The sequence below is a fragment of the Micromys minutus genome (assembly GCF_963924665.1).
Source record: "Micromys minutus genome assembly, chromosome: 1".
Taxonomy (NCBI): Eukaryota; Metazoa; Chordata; class Mammalia; order Rodentia; family Muridae; genus Micromys; species Micromys minutus.
The window spans coordinates 78,018,459-78,036,705 of record NC_137969.1 but is presented as its reverse complement, the minus strand read 5'-3'; the positions used below and the strand labels follow the sequence as shown (position 1 = coordinate 78,036,705).

At 37.3% G+C, this 18,247-nt stretch overlaps 1 protein-coding gene across 1 annotated transcript in view; it reads right to left on the bottom strand.

Moving 5' to 3' along the window:
- MROH9 (maestro heat like repeat family member 9) overlaps positions 1-17,871 on the bottom strand; it is a gene marked incomplete at both ends in the record, with an annotated part of 57,774 nt that extends 39,903 nt beyond the window's left edge. Inside the window, 6 exons of the mRNA XM_080931275.1 lie at positions 1,162-1,266; positions 4,713-4,799; positions 5,406-5,541; positions 6,141-6,220; positions 17,026-17,072; positions 17,847-17,871. Coding sequence (XP_080787401.1) covers positions 1,162-1,266; positions 4,713-4,799; positions 5,406-5,541; positions 6,141-6,220; positions 17,026-17,072; positions 17,847-17,871 — 480 coding nt within the window. The remainder of the gene's footprint in view (positions 1-1,161; positions 1,267-4,712; positions 4,800-5,405; positions 5,542-6,140; positions 6,221-17,025; positions 17,073-17,846) is intronic.
- Positions 17,872-18,247: the final 376 nt, after the last annotated feature.

The window sequence follows — 18,247 nt, the reverse complement described above, 5'->3', positions numbered from 1 at the left end:
CACTTTGTGTTGTGAAGCAGAAAACTTAAAATCAACTGGGAAGTAGAAATGGTGATCATAACTTAACAGAATTATGAGACATGAATCTCCCTTAGGAGAGTACAATAAAGCTACATGTGTTGAGACATCAACGGGACACAGTGTTTTAAAATCCCAATGAAGATACCTAGGCAAACAGGATGCAATTTTAGTAAAGAAAGGGTAATGAACATGTAACTTAACAGAAAGCATATCACACTTACAGGGATACAGTGCGGTGGCTAGTGGTCTAGGTGACTTTGGTGCTTTCTGTATGGCCAGAGGCTCCCTCAAGCTTCCACAAGTACAACTAGAGGAAGATGTATAATAGACTAGGTGACCACTGTGTTATCTGTGTTGGCCAGGAGCTGCCCCAAGCTCCCAAAACAAGGGCCAGAGATGGCTAATAGCATAAATGACCTTTACAGTCTGTGTGATCAGACCACACAGAATTCCCTAAGCCTTTACAATGGCACATATAGCTTATTCCTAGAACCCATCTTCCTGGAGGTAATGATACTTTGAGAAGAGTTTCGGTGTGTTTATGCCTCCCGTGCACAGAAGATAATCAGATACAAATTATCTAGATAATCCTACGAATTATACCAGAAGACTCCCAAAATTTTCTGTGCTTAAATATGCTTATAATACACTACCCAGGGTCAGACTCTAGAAATTTAAACCAACTCTGGCTACTGAGTTGTGTTGAACCAGATTTCCTTTTAACCCCTTGAGGATTGTTCCTCTGTAAGCCACAGCATTTGCTGAGAACCCTCACAATTAGTTGTATGCATTTAAAACAAAAAAATCGAGTATTTTAGAAGACAGGAAATAAGGTAAGAATGAAATATTTGTGATATTACAAATAACACTGGGTCAGCAGACATGAGTCTAAATAGTCAGCAAAGATCTGGGTTTTGACATGCCCATTGCTTGTGTGTGAAACAGAATACAGTTGAATCAATCACTGGATAAAGCACTGCTCTCACTGATTACAGTCATGGAGGCCGTTGACCCCATAAAACCCTCCCCCAGTCCATTAGTACTCAGCCAACATCAGTGATCTCAAGACCTAAGACCTGTCAAACAGCTCTCTAGAAATGCAGTCTTGAGTTGGCAGTAATACTGAAGTCAGTGACTTACGTATTTCTTGACTCTTTTGGATGCAAAGATTAACACCCTGGTGATGACCATCATTGCTCGTTCTTGCTGGTACAGACTATTCTCATTCATCCAAGTGGCCATTTCCTGTTGGAAACATTAACAACTGCTTTCTTTTTTTTAACAACTTTATTTTACAAAACAAAGATAAATGTAAAGATTTTAAGCACTTTTTGCATAAAATTATACAATACATTTTTGTCAGTACTTGTTTTTTTTTTTTAAAGGTTTGATAGTGTGATAAAGATTCCACCAGTAACAATGAGCATAAAGTACGTGTAAACAAGATGCAACCTGGAAATAGTCAAAGTTTTCTTGGTGTGTAAAGATTTTTTTTTTTTTTTTTTTTTTTTTTGTTACAATGAGCAGACAGTACATGTAATAACAGCTGCTTTCGAACCACCGTAGTTTCACTTCTGAAAGGCTCCCTTTTGTAGTTTCTGACTTTACCCAGGAGGCAACATTGTTTACTGACTAATCCATACTTGATCTCATTTTATCTAAAGTTATAACAAATGCCAATCTTGCAACAATTGTACAACTTTTACTGTTATACTTACGCATTTATGTTTTACTAATTTTGTTCAACAGTTACTGATATTCACTATAATCCAAATTTCTGGGTATTATTAAATGTATGAGGCTATGATGCTATGTCACCTCTTTGTTTTGAGTTTATATTTTCCCCTTAAAAGGCATAGATTTTGTATTTTGCTTTTAAGAGAGAACTAAACATGTATCTGATTCAGAAATGTCCACTTACCCAAGAATTATTCTACCTCTTGATCTATATATTCTGGAGACAGCACCATGAGGTCTGTGTACCCACTTAACTGCCACCATGGCAGAAGATACTGTTAAGATTTATGGATTGTACATTCTAAGTCTTGGGGGAGCTACACCCAGACCTGCTTGAGTCATAGACAGGACAGTGGAGGTATTATTTGCTGGGATTCATGAGCAGTGTCCAAATGCTGCAGATCAGCTAATGCTGTGGTTCTTTGAGTACCTCTCCAGAAACCATGTATTTGTGTATTTGAGGACATAGCTTGCCCCAAAAAAGTCCCTGAAATGATTTCAGGATCCTTTTCTCATTGTCCACTTGATGGACAGTGTTCTGTCTATAACAAGATAAAGAGAGAGGAAATATGTTTTGGTGGATGTGTAGTCAGATATGGGGGAAGGGAGTGCCTCCGAGGGCCCATGCTGAGGCATCCCTTCTCCCTGAGAGACCAGCCAGCCACAGACAGTGATATAGTACAGAACAGTTTATTCAGGGCATGGGGAGGGGAGTTGAGAAGGTAGTAGAGGAAAAGACAGGGAGAGAGAGAGAGGGAGAGGGAGAAGGAGATAGAGAGAGGGAGAGGAAGAAGGAGAGAGAAGAGAAGAGAAGAGAAGAGAAGAGAAGAGAAGAGAAGAGAAGAGAAGAGAAGAGAAGTGGAGAGGAGAGGAGAGGAGAGGAGAAGAGAAGAGAAGTAGAGGCTGGACATGAGCACATGGAGAGAGAGAGGGAAGGGAATGAAGAGAGAGAGGCTGAGGGGAAGGAGACAGAGCAAGAGCAAGAAGGCAAGAGCAAGAGAGCTGAGAGCAGCAACCGGGCAAACAACCCCTTTTATAGTGAGTCAGGCATACGTAGCTGTTGCCAGGTAACTGTGGGGCAGAGCTTAGACCAAATGCTGACAGAACCTGGCTCTCTTCTATGCAAGTCATCTCCTGAGTAAGTGCAGACTGACCTTCAGTTCATTAGCATTCCATCTCAGGCAAACCTTGCCACAGCTTACAAGGCAGGGTGAGAGTTATCCATACATATGTATTGCACAACACTTTTAATTAAACATTTAATATTTAAATTTGTTTCCTTTTACTCATTTTACTGTAACTGACCAAAAGAAACAATGTGGGGGAATGGATACTTTGTAACTTAGAAACTTCTGGATAACCTAGTTCTAGAATGGAAACAGACAAGATAGAGTTACTGGTATCGTCTTCTTCCAAAAGAGAATTTTAACATTCAAGTCTGCATTTCCTGAAGTTCTAAAACACAGGCACATTTTCCCCAAGTCTCAACAGATGTGTTAAAAGATTATCCTTCATGTGAGACTCCAGCACTTGTTCCTCCTTTCTGAGACATTATCCACATGGTCTTTTTTTACATCTTTCTACCAGTGTCCGGATTGAGACCATAAAAGTAGTCCATAAGAAAATTTAGATGTAGGCTTCCACTATAACTTATCTTCTGGCTCTCACAATGACTACTAAACTTCTATGTATATCCCGGGTCTCCAGATTCTTTCATCTTTATTACCCACCTTCCAAATTGATTTTATATATTCATGTACTGTTATAAGAACAATCCTGTTTTTTTCGTAACAATTTTCTGTTTAAGTCCATTTCAAGTTATGGCAGAATACCTGAGACTAGGTGATTTAAAAATAAAGTATGCTTAGAAATTCTTCCAATTCTTGGGGCTATGAGGTAGTTCAGGGTTAAGGAGCCCTTCTGGCTGCACATCCTATTGAGGAAATCAGAAGTGGAAGAGAATAAAGGAAAAAGAGAAGGAAGCAGACAAGTTCCTGCTTTAATCCAGAGCACAGTCTCATGATATTGGTATTAATTAATTGGTGAGGAAATACTTCTCATGATCCATCCAACTTTTAAAGCTCTTAACCCTGTTGCATCAGAGAATTGAGATGCTAATATGTGAATGTTGATAGATATAGTAAGGCATAGGAAGGGGTTACACGAAGACAGGCTGTACATGCACATGTGTGCTGGTTCCTGTTAAATGTCAACTTGACACAACCTCAAATCACCTGGAAAAGGGACCCCACTGAGATGTTTCCTAAGCCTCTGGCTGTGTCTACAAGGAACTGATCTGATTGATGAGTCATACAGGAAGGTCTAATCCATTGTGATGACATCATCCCCTGAGCAATTGGTCCTGAACTATGTAAACGAAGAAAGCTAGCTGAACACAAGCATCCTAGCAAGCAGGAAGCCAGGACATATTTATTTCTCTTTGCCCTTGTCTGCAGATATGGTGTAAGCATCTGTCTGAGTTCCTGCCAGCATGACTACCTTGAAATTATGGATTATAACCTTCAATTGTAAACCAAGTAAATCCCTTCCTCTCCTAAGATGATTTTGGTTAAGGTGTTTAGCACAGCAACAGAAATCAAGTTATGACAGAGTCCTTAGCTCCAGCAGTGGTCAACATAACACAACCAGGCATCATCACAGAGTTGCCCTTGTCATATAGACTGGAAGGGAACTTATATCAATACTGTTCTTTACTGCTCCCCCAAATTTCTGCAGAAGACCTGACTTCTCAGTTGAAGTCTATTGACTATCAATCTTATTTCATAAAACTTATTCTTTTAACAACTTAAATGAAGGAAATGGTTAACTCTGCAATTTCACATTATTGGAAATCTTGAAATAAAAGATTTCAACATTCCAGTATTAGATGAAGAGACAAGTGGAATGCTCTAAGGTGTTTATATCTGTAATGAAACCATGTGCTTTGCTTTTACCTTTAAGATTTGTATCTTGTAGAAGTCTTTAGACACTAAAATAAGAAGAGTGTCTTCAAATATGTTGAAAATATTTTGGTATAAATTCTGAAATACAAGACAAAAATGTGTAATCAGCCAGCTTAAAATAAAATTTTACCAAATTTTGCATTTAAGGGTCCTAGTTTCTCCCTATAAACTTGAGTGTGAAAAAGGTAAGGGGCAAGTGGCTCTGATGCTAAGACTTCACTCATTAGCATCTTCTATCTCTCACTAACATCTTCTATCTCTCACTAGCATCTTCTGTCTCTCACTAGCATATTTCATCAGTTGCAGCTCCAGTTTATGGCTCACATGCATGATGTAGTAATGTAGACAAGACAGAAACCAGAAGTGTTGCTGATCTTAGGATGCTTCTTACTTGCATTTTCTGTCTACTCCCTTCCTGTTTTCAGTCATTCCTAACAAACTCCTTCGTCTTGCTAAGCCAATTAAGTCAAACTGTCTTCACTCATTTGTTCCTATAAGTCTTGTACTATCTGTTAAATCCAGTGGCTGTAGGCATGAAGAGTTCAGGAATTACAGATAAGTGAGAGAAAATATTACATGTTAGAACAATGAAGATACGGAAAATTCTAAGCACAGAGGTACACTATGCTGGTTACTGCAGTGTATGCCAAGACCTTGTCATTAATAAAGGAAGAAAGAGCCTACCTCCAGGTCCTCAATGTCCTCAGAGGTCTGCCCCATTGCTTTCACTGTACTAAGACTTGGCATGGAAAATACCTTTTTGAAAGATAGCTCTATTATCCTCAATTGTGACTCAAACTGCATCAGAGGATCAACAAAACTGATAAGAAAAAGGAATAGAATAACTAAGTGAGATTTCAAATGCAACCTAACTTCACTGGAGTTTTCTTAGAATAAAAATACTAAGCATGCGATACAGTTTTGGATTTTATATGGTACACGAGTTTCAATAATCTCTTAACAATGATGCTTTAAGTACCACAGAATGAAGTTCTTTGAAAATATGGTATGCAATTGTTTAGAAATCAGAATATGTTTCCCTAGAAATACAGTTGTAGACTGATTACATGTCCAGACAAATCTACAAATCCACACTGTGCCTCAGGTAATTGGGTAGTACTCTTACTATATTTCTTTAGCCAATGGTACTATGTTTTACACATGTCAATATTTCTGGTATTAATAATAATAAGCATCTTCAACTTGATTGTAAAGGAAACTTGACCACCATTGGCTAAAAATTATCTAATTATCCATGCAATCCAGAAGCTCTAAGAGAGACCCTAAGAGAGAAACTATATCTGATGAACTAGGCTGAGTGAATTGTGAATAATTAACTCCTTGTCATTATGTTTTAAATATGTAACATTTGCAAGATTATTTATTTAGTGAAATCAGGGAACATTATAGTTTACATACCTGGAGTTCATGGCCAAAATCATGGATTGTTCACTTAACAGGCCCGAGTATGTATCCAATAGGATTTCAGCTTTAAACTCCTAAGGACCACAGAAAAAATAAAACCCAAGAAATCAATAATCACAGTTCAGTGATATTCATAACATCATGTGATGATCTCCCAAAACAGAAAATAATGGAAGAATAAAATAAATTGAATTGTAGTGGCAGGGTTCATACGATTAAAGCTATAGGTTTTGTGGTCCAACCCACAGTGTCAGTGGCTTTTTGCAGCCAGCTACTACACTTTCGGTGCATTTCAGACTAAATTTGTCTGACTGTCCTTACCAGGTATATGTCTATATATCACTGAAAAGTTGAGTGCAATCTATAGATGTAGACAAAGGCAATTTCATGGGTGGAGAGTCAACTGAGGAAAATGCCAGCAGGGTAATTGAAATCAAGTCTTACTACAGAGCACCTAAGGTCACAGTAGAGAATGAGGACCAAGAGCCATTTAGTGCACAGTTCTTAGACATAATCGTGTGGCTGCTACATGTGAGAATTAAAGAGCTCTTTAGGAATATGCAATACTCCTCCAAAATGGAAAACTAGTTTCCAAGTAGCCAAACTAATGCAGAGAGAGAAGAGTGGAGGTATCACCCATTATACCATGATGAGAGGGAGGATGGGAAACAAACCCAAATATCAGCAAAGTGCAAGGGAGGTTTCAGGAATATTGTTACCCAGAGATGGTACCTTGCTATGGTACCAAGAACATGAAATGGCTGAAGAATGGAGTCCTCAATGTTGGACCCTTGTCTTGTGCTGTATATGAAAATTAAGTCATAATCCACTAGAGAATTAAATGTAATATAAAAAGCATAGACTCTTGAGGAGAAAAGAAAATAGTTCCCCCAAAATTGGCCCTGACATTGATTCTTTTAGTTGTGGCATTAAAATACCAGTCAAGTTTTAATTAGAATAAAAAGTTTCTTTATTAGAACTAGAGAAAGTTCCTAATTGGGGTGTGAACTAAGAAAGTGCATTCCCCTCCAGGCCTAGCACTCTGTCTCAGACACAGTACATTAAACATTCTCTAGCCCCACCTCTCTAGAGAGTGCTCAGACTGGATGATACAGAGAAGTTATTATTCTTTCTCTAAAATACTTTTTTTCTCCTGCAGTATCAACTATGATTTAAATTTAAACATTAAGGAATGATTCTTAGTGAAATGTATTGTTAGCATACCACAAACTTCTGGAAGGACATAATATCTAACCCTGAAGACAACCCTCACTATAATATGAAGCTGTTTTCCACTGGGCCAAAAATCTATTGGCTTCAGTCCCTTTAGCATTGGCCAACCTAATAGTCTGTCTTTGAACAGTTATTTTTTAGAGAAGTCAAGGGTTTTTCTCATAAATCAAGTTTCAATTGACCTTGTGCCCTGGAAAATCAGTTAGAAATATTAAAAATTTTCTGTGGTGCATTAAGAAGCTAAAAAGATAGATTTTGACTGTTGAGCTACACTTCTAGATACCTGTCACCAAGTACAGACACTAGTGGATTTAAAAGTCTTCCAGGGGATTCTAAAGTACACATCCTTCCCGACTAGATGGCTGTCTCCTTACTGAGTGTTTCAATTTCAAAGATTTACCTACCACTTTTGGTTGCTAACAGTATCGTGGAAAGAATGCCTTCTAGACAAAACAGGACAGATGTACATATGAACTCACAGAGATTGTAGTAGCAAGCCCAAGACCTGCACAGGCTCAAGATAGATGGGGTCCCAGCAGTGAGAAGGGGAAGTAGACACAGTGTCCAACACCTAACCAAGGAGTTATTCGTAGTTGATAACTCCTGGCAAAGGGAAAATCAGTTTTCTTCAGTGGAGCATCATTTGGTATATCAAGACACTCTAGAGTAGACCTCATGCTCAGGAGTAGTTGGCCAATCTACCACATTTTTAGTATGCTTTCCCTTTCTTTATTTTTTTAATTGAACAAGTTTATTTTAAAAAACAAAAATAATTGTACAGATTTTAAAAGCACTTTTGCATAAAAGCATATGAATAGATTTTTGTCAGTACTTGATTTTTTAAAAGGTCTGATAGTATGCCTTAAAATCTTAATAGTTATAATGAGCATAAAGTACATATGAAACAAGATGTAATCTGGAAACAGTCAAAGTTTTCTTGGTGTGTAAAGGTTAAGCATAATGATTTTTCATTTTTTTTTTTTTTTTTTTTTTTTTGGCCTTTGTTTTTCTTGAACTTCATATAGTCTGTTAGTTGTTTCTGGGATGTTCGGAGCTTTCTGGGGTTAGTATCCAATTATCAGTGACTGGATATTATGTCTGTTCTTTTGTGACTGGATTACCTCACTAAGGATGAAATTCTCTAGATGCATCCATTTTCTTAAGAATTTCATAAAGTCATTGTTTCTGATAGCTGACTAGTACTCCATTGTGTAAATGTACCACAATTTTTGTTTCCATTCATCTACTGAAGGACATCTGGGATCTTTCCAGCTTCTGGCTATTATAAATAGGGCTTCTATGAGCATTGTGGTGCATGTGTCTTTGTTGTTTGGTGGAGTGTCTCTGGGGTATATGCCCAGAAGTGGAATAGCTGGGTCTTCAGGTAGTAAGTACCATGTCCAATTTTCTGAGAAACCGCCAGACTGATTTCTAGAGTGGTTGTATCAGTTTACAACCCCACCAACAGTGGAGAAGTGTTCCTCTTTCTCCATATCCTCACCAGCATCTGCTGTCATCTGAATTTTTGATTTTAGCCATTCTGACTGGTTTGAGGTGGAATCTCAGGGTTGTTTTGATTTGCATTTCCCTGATGGCTAAGGATGACTTCCTTAGATACTTGTCAGCCATTTGATATTCCTCAATTGAGAAATTTTTGTTTAGCTCTGTACCCCATTTTTTAAAAAGGGATGTTTGATTCTCTGGTGTCTAACCTCTTGAGTTCTTTGTATACCTTGGATATTAGGCTTCTATCAAATGTGGGGTTGGTAAATATCTTTTCCCACTCTGTTGGCTATTGTTTTGTTTTCTTGACAGTGTCCTTAGCCTTACAGAAACTTTGCAATCACATTAAGTCCCATTTGTTAATCTTTGACCTTAGAGCACGAGCCATTGGTGTTCTGTTTAGGAAATTTTCTCCTGTGCCTATGAGTTCTAAAGTTTTCCCTACTTTCTCATCTAATAGTTTCAGTGTACCTGGTTTAATGTGGAGATCTTTGATCTACTTGCACTTGAGCTTTGTACAAGGAGATAAGAAAGGGTCTATTTTCATTCTTCTGCATGCTGAGTGCCAGTTGGACCAACACCAATTGTTGAATAGGCTGTCCTTTTTTCATTGAATGTTTACAGCTCCTTTGTCAGAAATCAAGTGACCATATACATGAGAGCTCATTTCTGGATCTTCTATTCTATTCCATTGATCCACATGCCTATCTCTGTACCAGTTCCATGCAGTTTTTAACAAAATTACCTTATAATATAGCTTGAGGTCAGGGATAGTGATTCCTGCAGGTGTTTTCTTGTTGTTGAGGATGGATTTCAGTATTCTAGGTCTTTTGTTATTCCAGATGAAATTGCACATTGCTCTTTTAAACTATGAAGAACTGGGTTGGAATTTTGATGGGGATTGCATTGAATCTGTAGATTGCTTTTGGTAAGATGGCCATTTTTACAATGTTGATCCTTCCAATCCATGAGCATGGGAGATCTTTCCATTTTTTGAGATCTTCCTTGATTTCCTTCTTTAGAGACTTGAAGTTCTTGTCATTCAGGTCCTTCATTTGCTTAGTTAGAGTCACACCAAGGTATTTCATATTGTTTGTGACTGTTGTGAAGGGTATCTTTTCCCTAATTTCTTTCTCCACATGTTTGTCCTTTGAGTAGAAGAAGGCTATTGATTTGTTTGAGTTAATTTAATATTCCATCCACTTTGCTGAACTTGTTTATCAGCTGTAGGAGTTCTCTGGTGAAATTTGTGTGGTCGCTTAAGTACACTATCATGTCATCTGCAAATAGTGATGTTTTTACTTCTTCCTTTCCAATTTGTATCCCTTTGATTTCCTTTTGCTGTCTAATTGCTCCGGCCAGGACTTCCAGTACTATGTTGAATAGTTATGGGGAGAGTGGGCAGCCTTGTTGAGTCCCTGATTTTAGTGGGATTGCTTCAAGTTTCCCACCGTTAAGTATCATGTTGGCTGTTGGTTTTCTGTATATTGCTTTTATTATGTTTAGGTATGGGCCTTGGATTCCTGTTATTTCCAAGACTTTTAACATGAAGGAGTGTTGAATTTTGTCATGCTTTCTTGGCATCTAGTGAGATGACCATGTGGTTTGTTTGTTTGAGCTTTTTTATATGGTGGATTACGTTGATAAATTTCTGTATACTAAACCATCCCTGCATCCCAGGAATGAATCCTACTTGATCATGGTGAATGATCATTTTGATGTGTTCGTGGATTCGGTTTGCAAAGATTTTTTTGAGTATTTTTGCATTAATGTTCATAAGTAAGATTGGTTTGAAGTTCTCTTTCCTTGTAGGGTGTTTGTGTGGTTTAGGAACGAGGATTACTGTGGCCTCGAAAAATGAGTTAGGTAGTGTTCAATCTGATTCTATTTTGTGGAATAGTTTGGAGAGTATTGGTATTAGGTTGGCAATAAATGTCTGATAGAATTCTGCACTGAACCCATATGGACCTGCGCCTTTTTTGGTTGAGAGGCTTCTGATGACTGCTTCTATTTCTTTAGGTGTTATGGAATTATATAAATGGTTTACCTGGTCTTGGTTTAACTTTAGTATCTGGTATCTGTCTAGGAATTCATCCATTTCCTGTAGATTTTCCAGCTTTGTTGACTATCGGCTTTTGTAGTAGGATCTGATGATTTGAATTTCCTCAGTTTCAGTTATGTCTTCACTTTCATTTCTGATTTTGTTCATTTGGATACTTTCTCTTTGCCCTCTAGTTAGTCTGGCTAAGGTTTTATCAATCTTGTTAATTTTATCAAAGAACCAGCTCTTGGTTTTGTTGATTCTTTGAATGGTTCTTTTTGTTTCTATTTGGTCTATTTCTGCCCTAAGATTGATTATTTCTTGCTGTCTACTCGTCTTGGGTGTATCTGCTTCCTTTTTTTCTAGAGCTTTTAACTGTGCTGTCAAGTTGCTAGTGTATGCTCTCTCCAGTTTCTTTTTGGAAGCATTCAGAGCTATGAATTTTCCTCTTAGTGCTGCTTTCAATGCATCCCATAGGTTTGGGTATGTTGTGTTTTTATTTTCATTAAATTCTAGAAAATTATTTATTTATTTCTTTTTTCTCCTTGACCATAGTATCATTTAATAGAGCATTGTTTAGTTTCCATGTATATATGGGCTTTCTGTTGTCCTTGTTTAAAGAACAGCCTTAGCCCATGGTGATCTGAAAGGATGGATGGGAGTATTTCAATATTCTTATAGCTATTGAGGCTTTTTTTGTGACCAATTATATTGTCAGTTTTGGAGAAGTGCAGTGAGGTGCTGAGAAGAAGGTGTATTCTTTGTTTTAGGATGAAATGTTCTGTAGATGTTTATTAATTCCAATTGGTTCATAACCTGTGCTAGTTTCACTACATTCTTGTTCAGTTTCTGTTTCCATGATCTGTCCACTGATGAGAGTGGGGTGTGAGGTTTCCTACTATTATTATGTGGGGTGCAATGTATTTTTTGCACATTAGTAGGGTTTCTTTTATGAATATGGGTGCTTTTGTGTTTAGAGCATATATGTTAAGGATTGAGAGTTCCTCCTGACAAATTTCCCCTGTAATGAATAAAAAGTGTCTTTCCTTATCTTTTTTGATAACTTTTAGTTGAAAACCTACTTTATTTGATATTAGAATGGCCACTCAAGCTTGCTTCTTGGGGTCATTTGCTTGGAAGTTTTTTTCCCCAACCTTTTACTCTGAGATAGTGTCTGTCTTTGTCTCTGTGATGAGTTTCCTGTATGCAGCAAAATGCTGGATTCTGTTTATGTATCCAGTCTGATAACCTATATCTTTTTATTGGGGAATTGAGTCCATTTATGTTAACATATATTAAGGAATAGTGGTTGCCGTTTCCTGCTATTTCTGCTGTTAGAAGTAGAATTGTGCCTGTGTGTCTTTCTTCTTTTGGTTTTCTTGCTTAGAAGTTTTCTTGTTTTTACTAGGATGTAGTTTCCCTTCTTGTATTGGGTTTTCCACCTATAATTCGTTGTAGAGCATGCTGCGTTTGTGGTCAGATAATGTGTAAATTTAGTTTTGTTCTGGAATCTCCATCTATGGTGATTGAGAGTTTTGCTGGGTATAGCAGCTTGGGTTAACACTTGTGTTCTCTTAGGGTCTGCATGATGTCTGTCCAGGATCTTCTAGCTTTCATAGTCTCTGTTTAGAAGTCGGGTGTGATTCTGGTTGGTCTGCCTTTATATGTTATGTGACCTTTTTTTCTTACTGCTTTTAGTATTCTTTCTTTGCTTTGGGAACTTGGGGTTTTTACTATTATGTGTTAGGAGGAATTTCTTTTCTGGTCCAGCCTATTTGGAGTTCTGTAGGCTTCTTTTATGCTCATGGTCATCTCATTCTTAAGGGTAGGGAAGTTTTCTTCTACAATTTTGTTGAAGATATTTACTGTGCCTCTTAGTTGATATTCTTCTCCCTCTTCTATTCCTATTATCCTTAGGTTTGATCTTCTCATTTTGTCCTGGATCTCCTGGACATTTTGGGTTAGGACCTTTTTGGTTTTTGCATCTTCTCTGACTGTTTTGTCTATGTTTTCCATGTTGTCTTCAGCCCCTGAGATTCTCTCTTCCATCTCTTGTAGTCTGTTGGAGATGCTTGCATCTGTGACTACTGATTTTTTTTTTTTTTTTGATTTTCTACCTCCAGGGTTGTCTCTTTTAGTGTTTTCTTTATTGTTTCCATTTAAATTTTCTTCTTCAATTCCTTCATCTCTTTAGTTCTGTTTTCCTTTTGTTCATTGATTTCTTTGAGTGTTTTTCTTTTTTCCTCTTTAAAAGCTTCTATTTCTTTATGCTTTTCCTCCTGCTCTTGTTTAAGGATCTCTGTCATCATCTTGAGGTATGAATTCAGGTCTGAGTCTTCTTTTTTTTGGAGGGTTTGGCATTCTGCTGTTTGCTGTGACGGGAGAGCTGGGTTCTGGTGTTGCCAGGTTGTCTTGTTTTCCACTGGGCAAGTTCTTTGATTTCCTCTTGCCATCTTCTTGTCTGTGCTTTTATGCGGTCTTGTTGTCAGTGATTGGTTCCTGTCTCTCTTGTATACCTTGCCTGTATCCCTGGATCTCCACTTTTCCTGGTGGCAGATGGCCTGAGCATTTGTTCCCCATGCCATGCTTTCTTTCCCTTTCATTTGGAATTTTTTTTTCAATTTTATTTTTTTATTAGATACTCTCTGTATTTACATTTGAAATGTTATCTCCTTCCCCCACCCAACTCCCATCCCTTCTCCCTCCTCCACTTTTCTTCATGAAGGTGCACTCCTTCCTAATCACCCTCTCCACCCCATTACCTTGGCATTCCCCTAAATTGGGAAAATGTGCCCTCCTTGGACTAACGGCCTCTTGTCACATTGATGCTAGGTTCTTTACATGTGTGTGTATGAGTGTTAGCTGAGGGCAAACCAACAGTATATTGCATGAAAAAAATTTCAGTAATAAAAAAATGGCATTACCATTGTTAATTCTGAGTCTATTTTATTTAAATTCTTTAACATCATAATTTATTCATTCAATAACTTTTCTCAGTTCCCCGTGCAGGTAAGTAGTTTTATTTTAGTACCAACAGTCATAGTGCTAGGCTACCAACTCTACCACCAGACTTGGAGTTTGCATACTGGCTCTGTCCCTCAAATAATTATATCTCAACAGGCAAGTTATCTCCTGCCAACATCTGCTTCTTTACAAAGTGGGAATAGCAGTAGAACTTCCCTTATAGCATGGTTATGATGATTGAATGATTATTATTCATTTTAAGCACTTGGAGATGTCTAGTGATATGCCCAAAGTGTTAAATATTAGCTGGAGTTGTTATTTGAACAGGGAAGTTTGCTCTCTTTCTGTCTCTGTCTGTAGGTCTTATACTTTCCCTTTCCCTGTTCCCTTCACTCATTGTAGCTTTAGAAGTGATTTTTTTCTTCCTTCTTCCACCAGCTGAGAAATTTTTCAACCTAATAGCATTGCATCTCTCTCCTCTGCCCAATTCAGATGCTCCAGCCACACCCAACTCTAATCCTCAGGGCTATAATCTGAAAGTTCAAATATCTGATAGGTGTAAAAATACAATTTAGAATCTGTGTCCTAAGGACCTTTACCCAAAATACATAATTGCCTGGCTTTCTTGCTTGCTTTTCTTTCTTTCATACCCATGCTCCACCCTCTTCTTGGGATGAACTTTTCTTTCAACTGGATATTTCACCCATCTTACAAAGTTTGTCTAAGTCTTCTCTAGCCATGGGCAAATTTGAAGTTGCTTTCAAGCATGTGCCTGTTTTATCCCACCTGCTGTACCTTCTATATAAGTTATAGAAATTTCTTAGTGTTAATTAATTCACTTCTCTACTGGATTATAGGCATTTTGAAACTAGATTTTGCATTTCGTTGTTTTGCATCTCAGAGCTCCAGCATGATATTGGAATATCACAGACACTTTAAAAGCTACCTTTAGATACATGAATGAATAAGTGAGTGAATAAAATACTAACACTTTCTTTTTTAAATTTTCCTTCCTTTGAATTACAGATGTTGGCAAATGACCTCATGTCCTAGCTGGCAAAATTATACTCGCCCATCAACTGTTGCCAATGTTTTAATTTTAATGATCAGTATTTTTTTATCCCTAGGACATCATAAAACTAACTAGAAATGTTCTAATAACTATTCTGATTTACTTCTGTAATATTACACATTTTATTGTAGTGTTAATTTTTGGTACCAATGTTGACTTAAATTAAATATTGATAGTAAAATGGTGATAGAATTTGTTGAAGGTTCAATATTTCAATCCATCTTTATAAAAAAATGAACTGATGGATGAATAACAACTTAAAACAATGGGTATCTTACACAGTTTGAAGAGCACCAAAGTACAAAATTAGTTCTCTGATCTCTAGAAGAGACAAAAAAAAGCCTGAGGGAAAAACATAGAAGACAAGTAAAAAAAAAAGAGAGATGAAAAGCAGGGTGGCTTCCGAACAGAGAAACTACGTCATAGGCTGTGGAGCTAAGGGAGGGTGGCACAGTTTGGTGATTTGCATAGTAATGGTATCAGGGTGCTGAGAATTGTGGAACCATCAGGGTGTGGGAGACATTGAGAGTCAGCAGGATTGGGCTAGATCCTTTCAACTTGATGCTGAAGGCCATTTCATTTTTTTCCCTTAAGACTTTACTTTAAAAAAAAAAAAAAAAAAAAAAAAAAAAACAGAGGTACATGTACAGATTATTGAAAGCATTTTAGCAGAAAACCATAAGAATATATTTTTGTCAGTACTTGAATTTTTTGAAGGTTTGATAGTATGCATTGAAATCTTACTATTTACAATAATCATAAAGTACATATAAAACAAAACATAACATGGAAATAGTCAAAGTTATCTTGGTGTGTAAAGATTAAACATAATGATTTTTAAATACCAAAAATTGACACAAGGTTATCTTCTTAGCTCTTGAGTTATTTTTTATGTAATGTTTTAAGGTCTAGGTGTACCCCACTTTGAGAGGGTGATACACACTTTCTGTTTTGTTTTGTTTTTTAAGAAGGGCTGAGGCTTCCAATTTTTGGCCTTTCTTTTCTTTCTTTCTTTTCTTTTCTTTTCTTTTTCTTTTTTTTTTTTTTTTTTTTTTTTTTTTTTTTTTTTTTTTTGAGCTTTATATAGTCTGTGAGTTGTTTTTTGGGTATTTAGAGCTTTCTGGAGCTGGTATACAATTATCAGTGACTGCATATTATGTCTGTTCTTTTGTGACTGCATTATCTCTCTCAGGATGATATTCTCTAGATACATTCATTTTACTAGGAATTTCATAAAGTCATTGTTTCTAATAGCTGAGTAGTACTCCATTGTGTAAATATACCACAATTTTTGTATCCATTAATCTACTGAAAAATATCTGGGTTCTTTTCAGCTTCTGGCTATTATAAATAAGGCTGCTATGAACATGGTAGAACATGTCCTTATTGTATGTTGAAGCCTCTTTGGAGTATATTCCCAGAAATAGAATAGCTGGGTCTTCAGGTGTTACTATGTTCAATTTTCTGAGGAACCGTCAGACTGATTTCCAGAGTGGTTGTACCAGCTTACAACCCCACCAATAGTGGAGGAGTGTTCTTTTTTCTCTGCATCCTTGCTAGCATCTGCTGTCATCTGAGTTTTTGATCTCAGCCATTCTGACTGGTGTGATGTGGAATCTCTGGGTTGTTTTGATTTGTATTTCCCTGATGACTAGGGATGTTGAGCATTTCCTTAGGTGCTTCTCAGCCATTCAATATTCCTCAATTGAGAATTCTTTGTTCAAGCTCTGTGCCCCATCTTTTAATAGAATTGTTTGAGTCTCTGGTGTCTAATTTCTTGAGTTCTTTGTATATATTTGATATTAGACCTCTATCAAATGTGGGATTGGTAAGGATCTTTCCCCACTCTGTTAGCTGCCGTTTTGTTCTCTTAAAAGTGTCTTTAGTGAAGGCAATTTCTAAATGAATGAGATTGTAATGCTGTAGGGAGACTATGGTAAAAACTGGGTTCCCACTAGGTTGCCTCCCTGCTCTTTGGTAAGTTTTCATTTTAATCTGCAATAAGACTGTGAGTATAATGTTTCCCTTTGATGAGAGTTCAGATGCACTTTTAGAACATCACATACCACATGGTACCATGTCACAGAGGACTGCAGAGTCTGGAGACGAGTCACTAGGCAGGAGGAGAAAAAAGAATATGTAAAGACCAATGAAAATAATTTTCTTTTTTCTTGTTATCTTAGCTAGATATTATCTCTAGAATTCAAGTTGTACTGAATTAGATGGCACACACACACACACACACACACACACACACACACACACACACACACACACTATGTATATTCCAGAGCAACACTTAACAGAAAGTAGCAAACACTAGGTCATCTCATGCAGGAGCAATGTGCCAAAACTGAAAGGCATTTATTCTAAGTAGAGGGTGTTCTGGAGCCTAAGATCAAACCTATGATTCAAATCTCAGCATTACCTTTAATAAAACAAAAATGTTCATAATAATTTTTATTATGACAAAATTTCCTGATAAGCCATCAATGTATTCTTGTTGGCTATCCTGAATACAACTAATGTTATTGTATATTAGAGGTTTTCACTTCTATTTTTTCTATATGACCAGAAAAAAATTGTGTTATTTCTATTCTTATGGAACTTATACAAAAACATCTATCATAATATATAGTGGTATAGAAGTGCTGTAAATATTTTACTGGGAAACAAGAACAAATCATCTGTCTGTCTGTCTTCTCTCTCTCTCTCTCTCTCTCTCTCTCTCTCTCTCTCTCTCTCCCCTCTCTCTCTCTCTCTCTCTCTCTCTCTCTCTCTCTCTCTCTCTCTCTCTCACACACACACACACACACACACACACACACACCCATACACACGCACACACAGAGAGATACACATACACATATGGACCCTAAATTCTTACTTGTGTTTGAATATTCTTGGGCCATACTGCCACATAAATTAGTCTTCCGATGATGCTACAAGAGAATGCGGGGCATTAATGCAAAATTAATTTTCCTTCTTACGTTCCAAAGTACTGCACATTCAATTTTCTAATGAACACCTACCCTTTGTCATTTTAGTTTCTGTAGGTGCAAAGCTGAGCATAGGCTTTTTATACCCTCTGCTCAGAGGCCCTTTTCCCCAGCCACAGTCATGTGGGCCAGGAATATTGGGCATCCTCTCTCAGGATCACTTAGGTTTTTGGTATAACACATTGTGAGCCCATCAGACTTCTGCATTATTCGCTGTCACTCTAGGACAAGGCCATTCCTGATCTTCTAGAACCCACCCACAGTTTCACATCATAAGTCCCTGTCCATG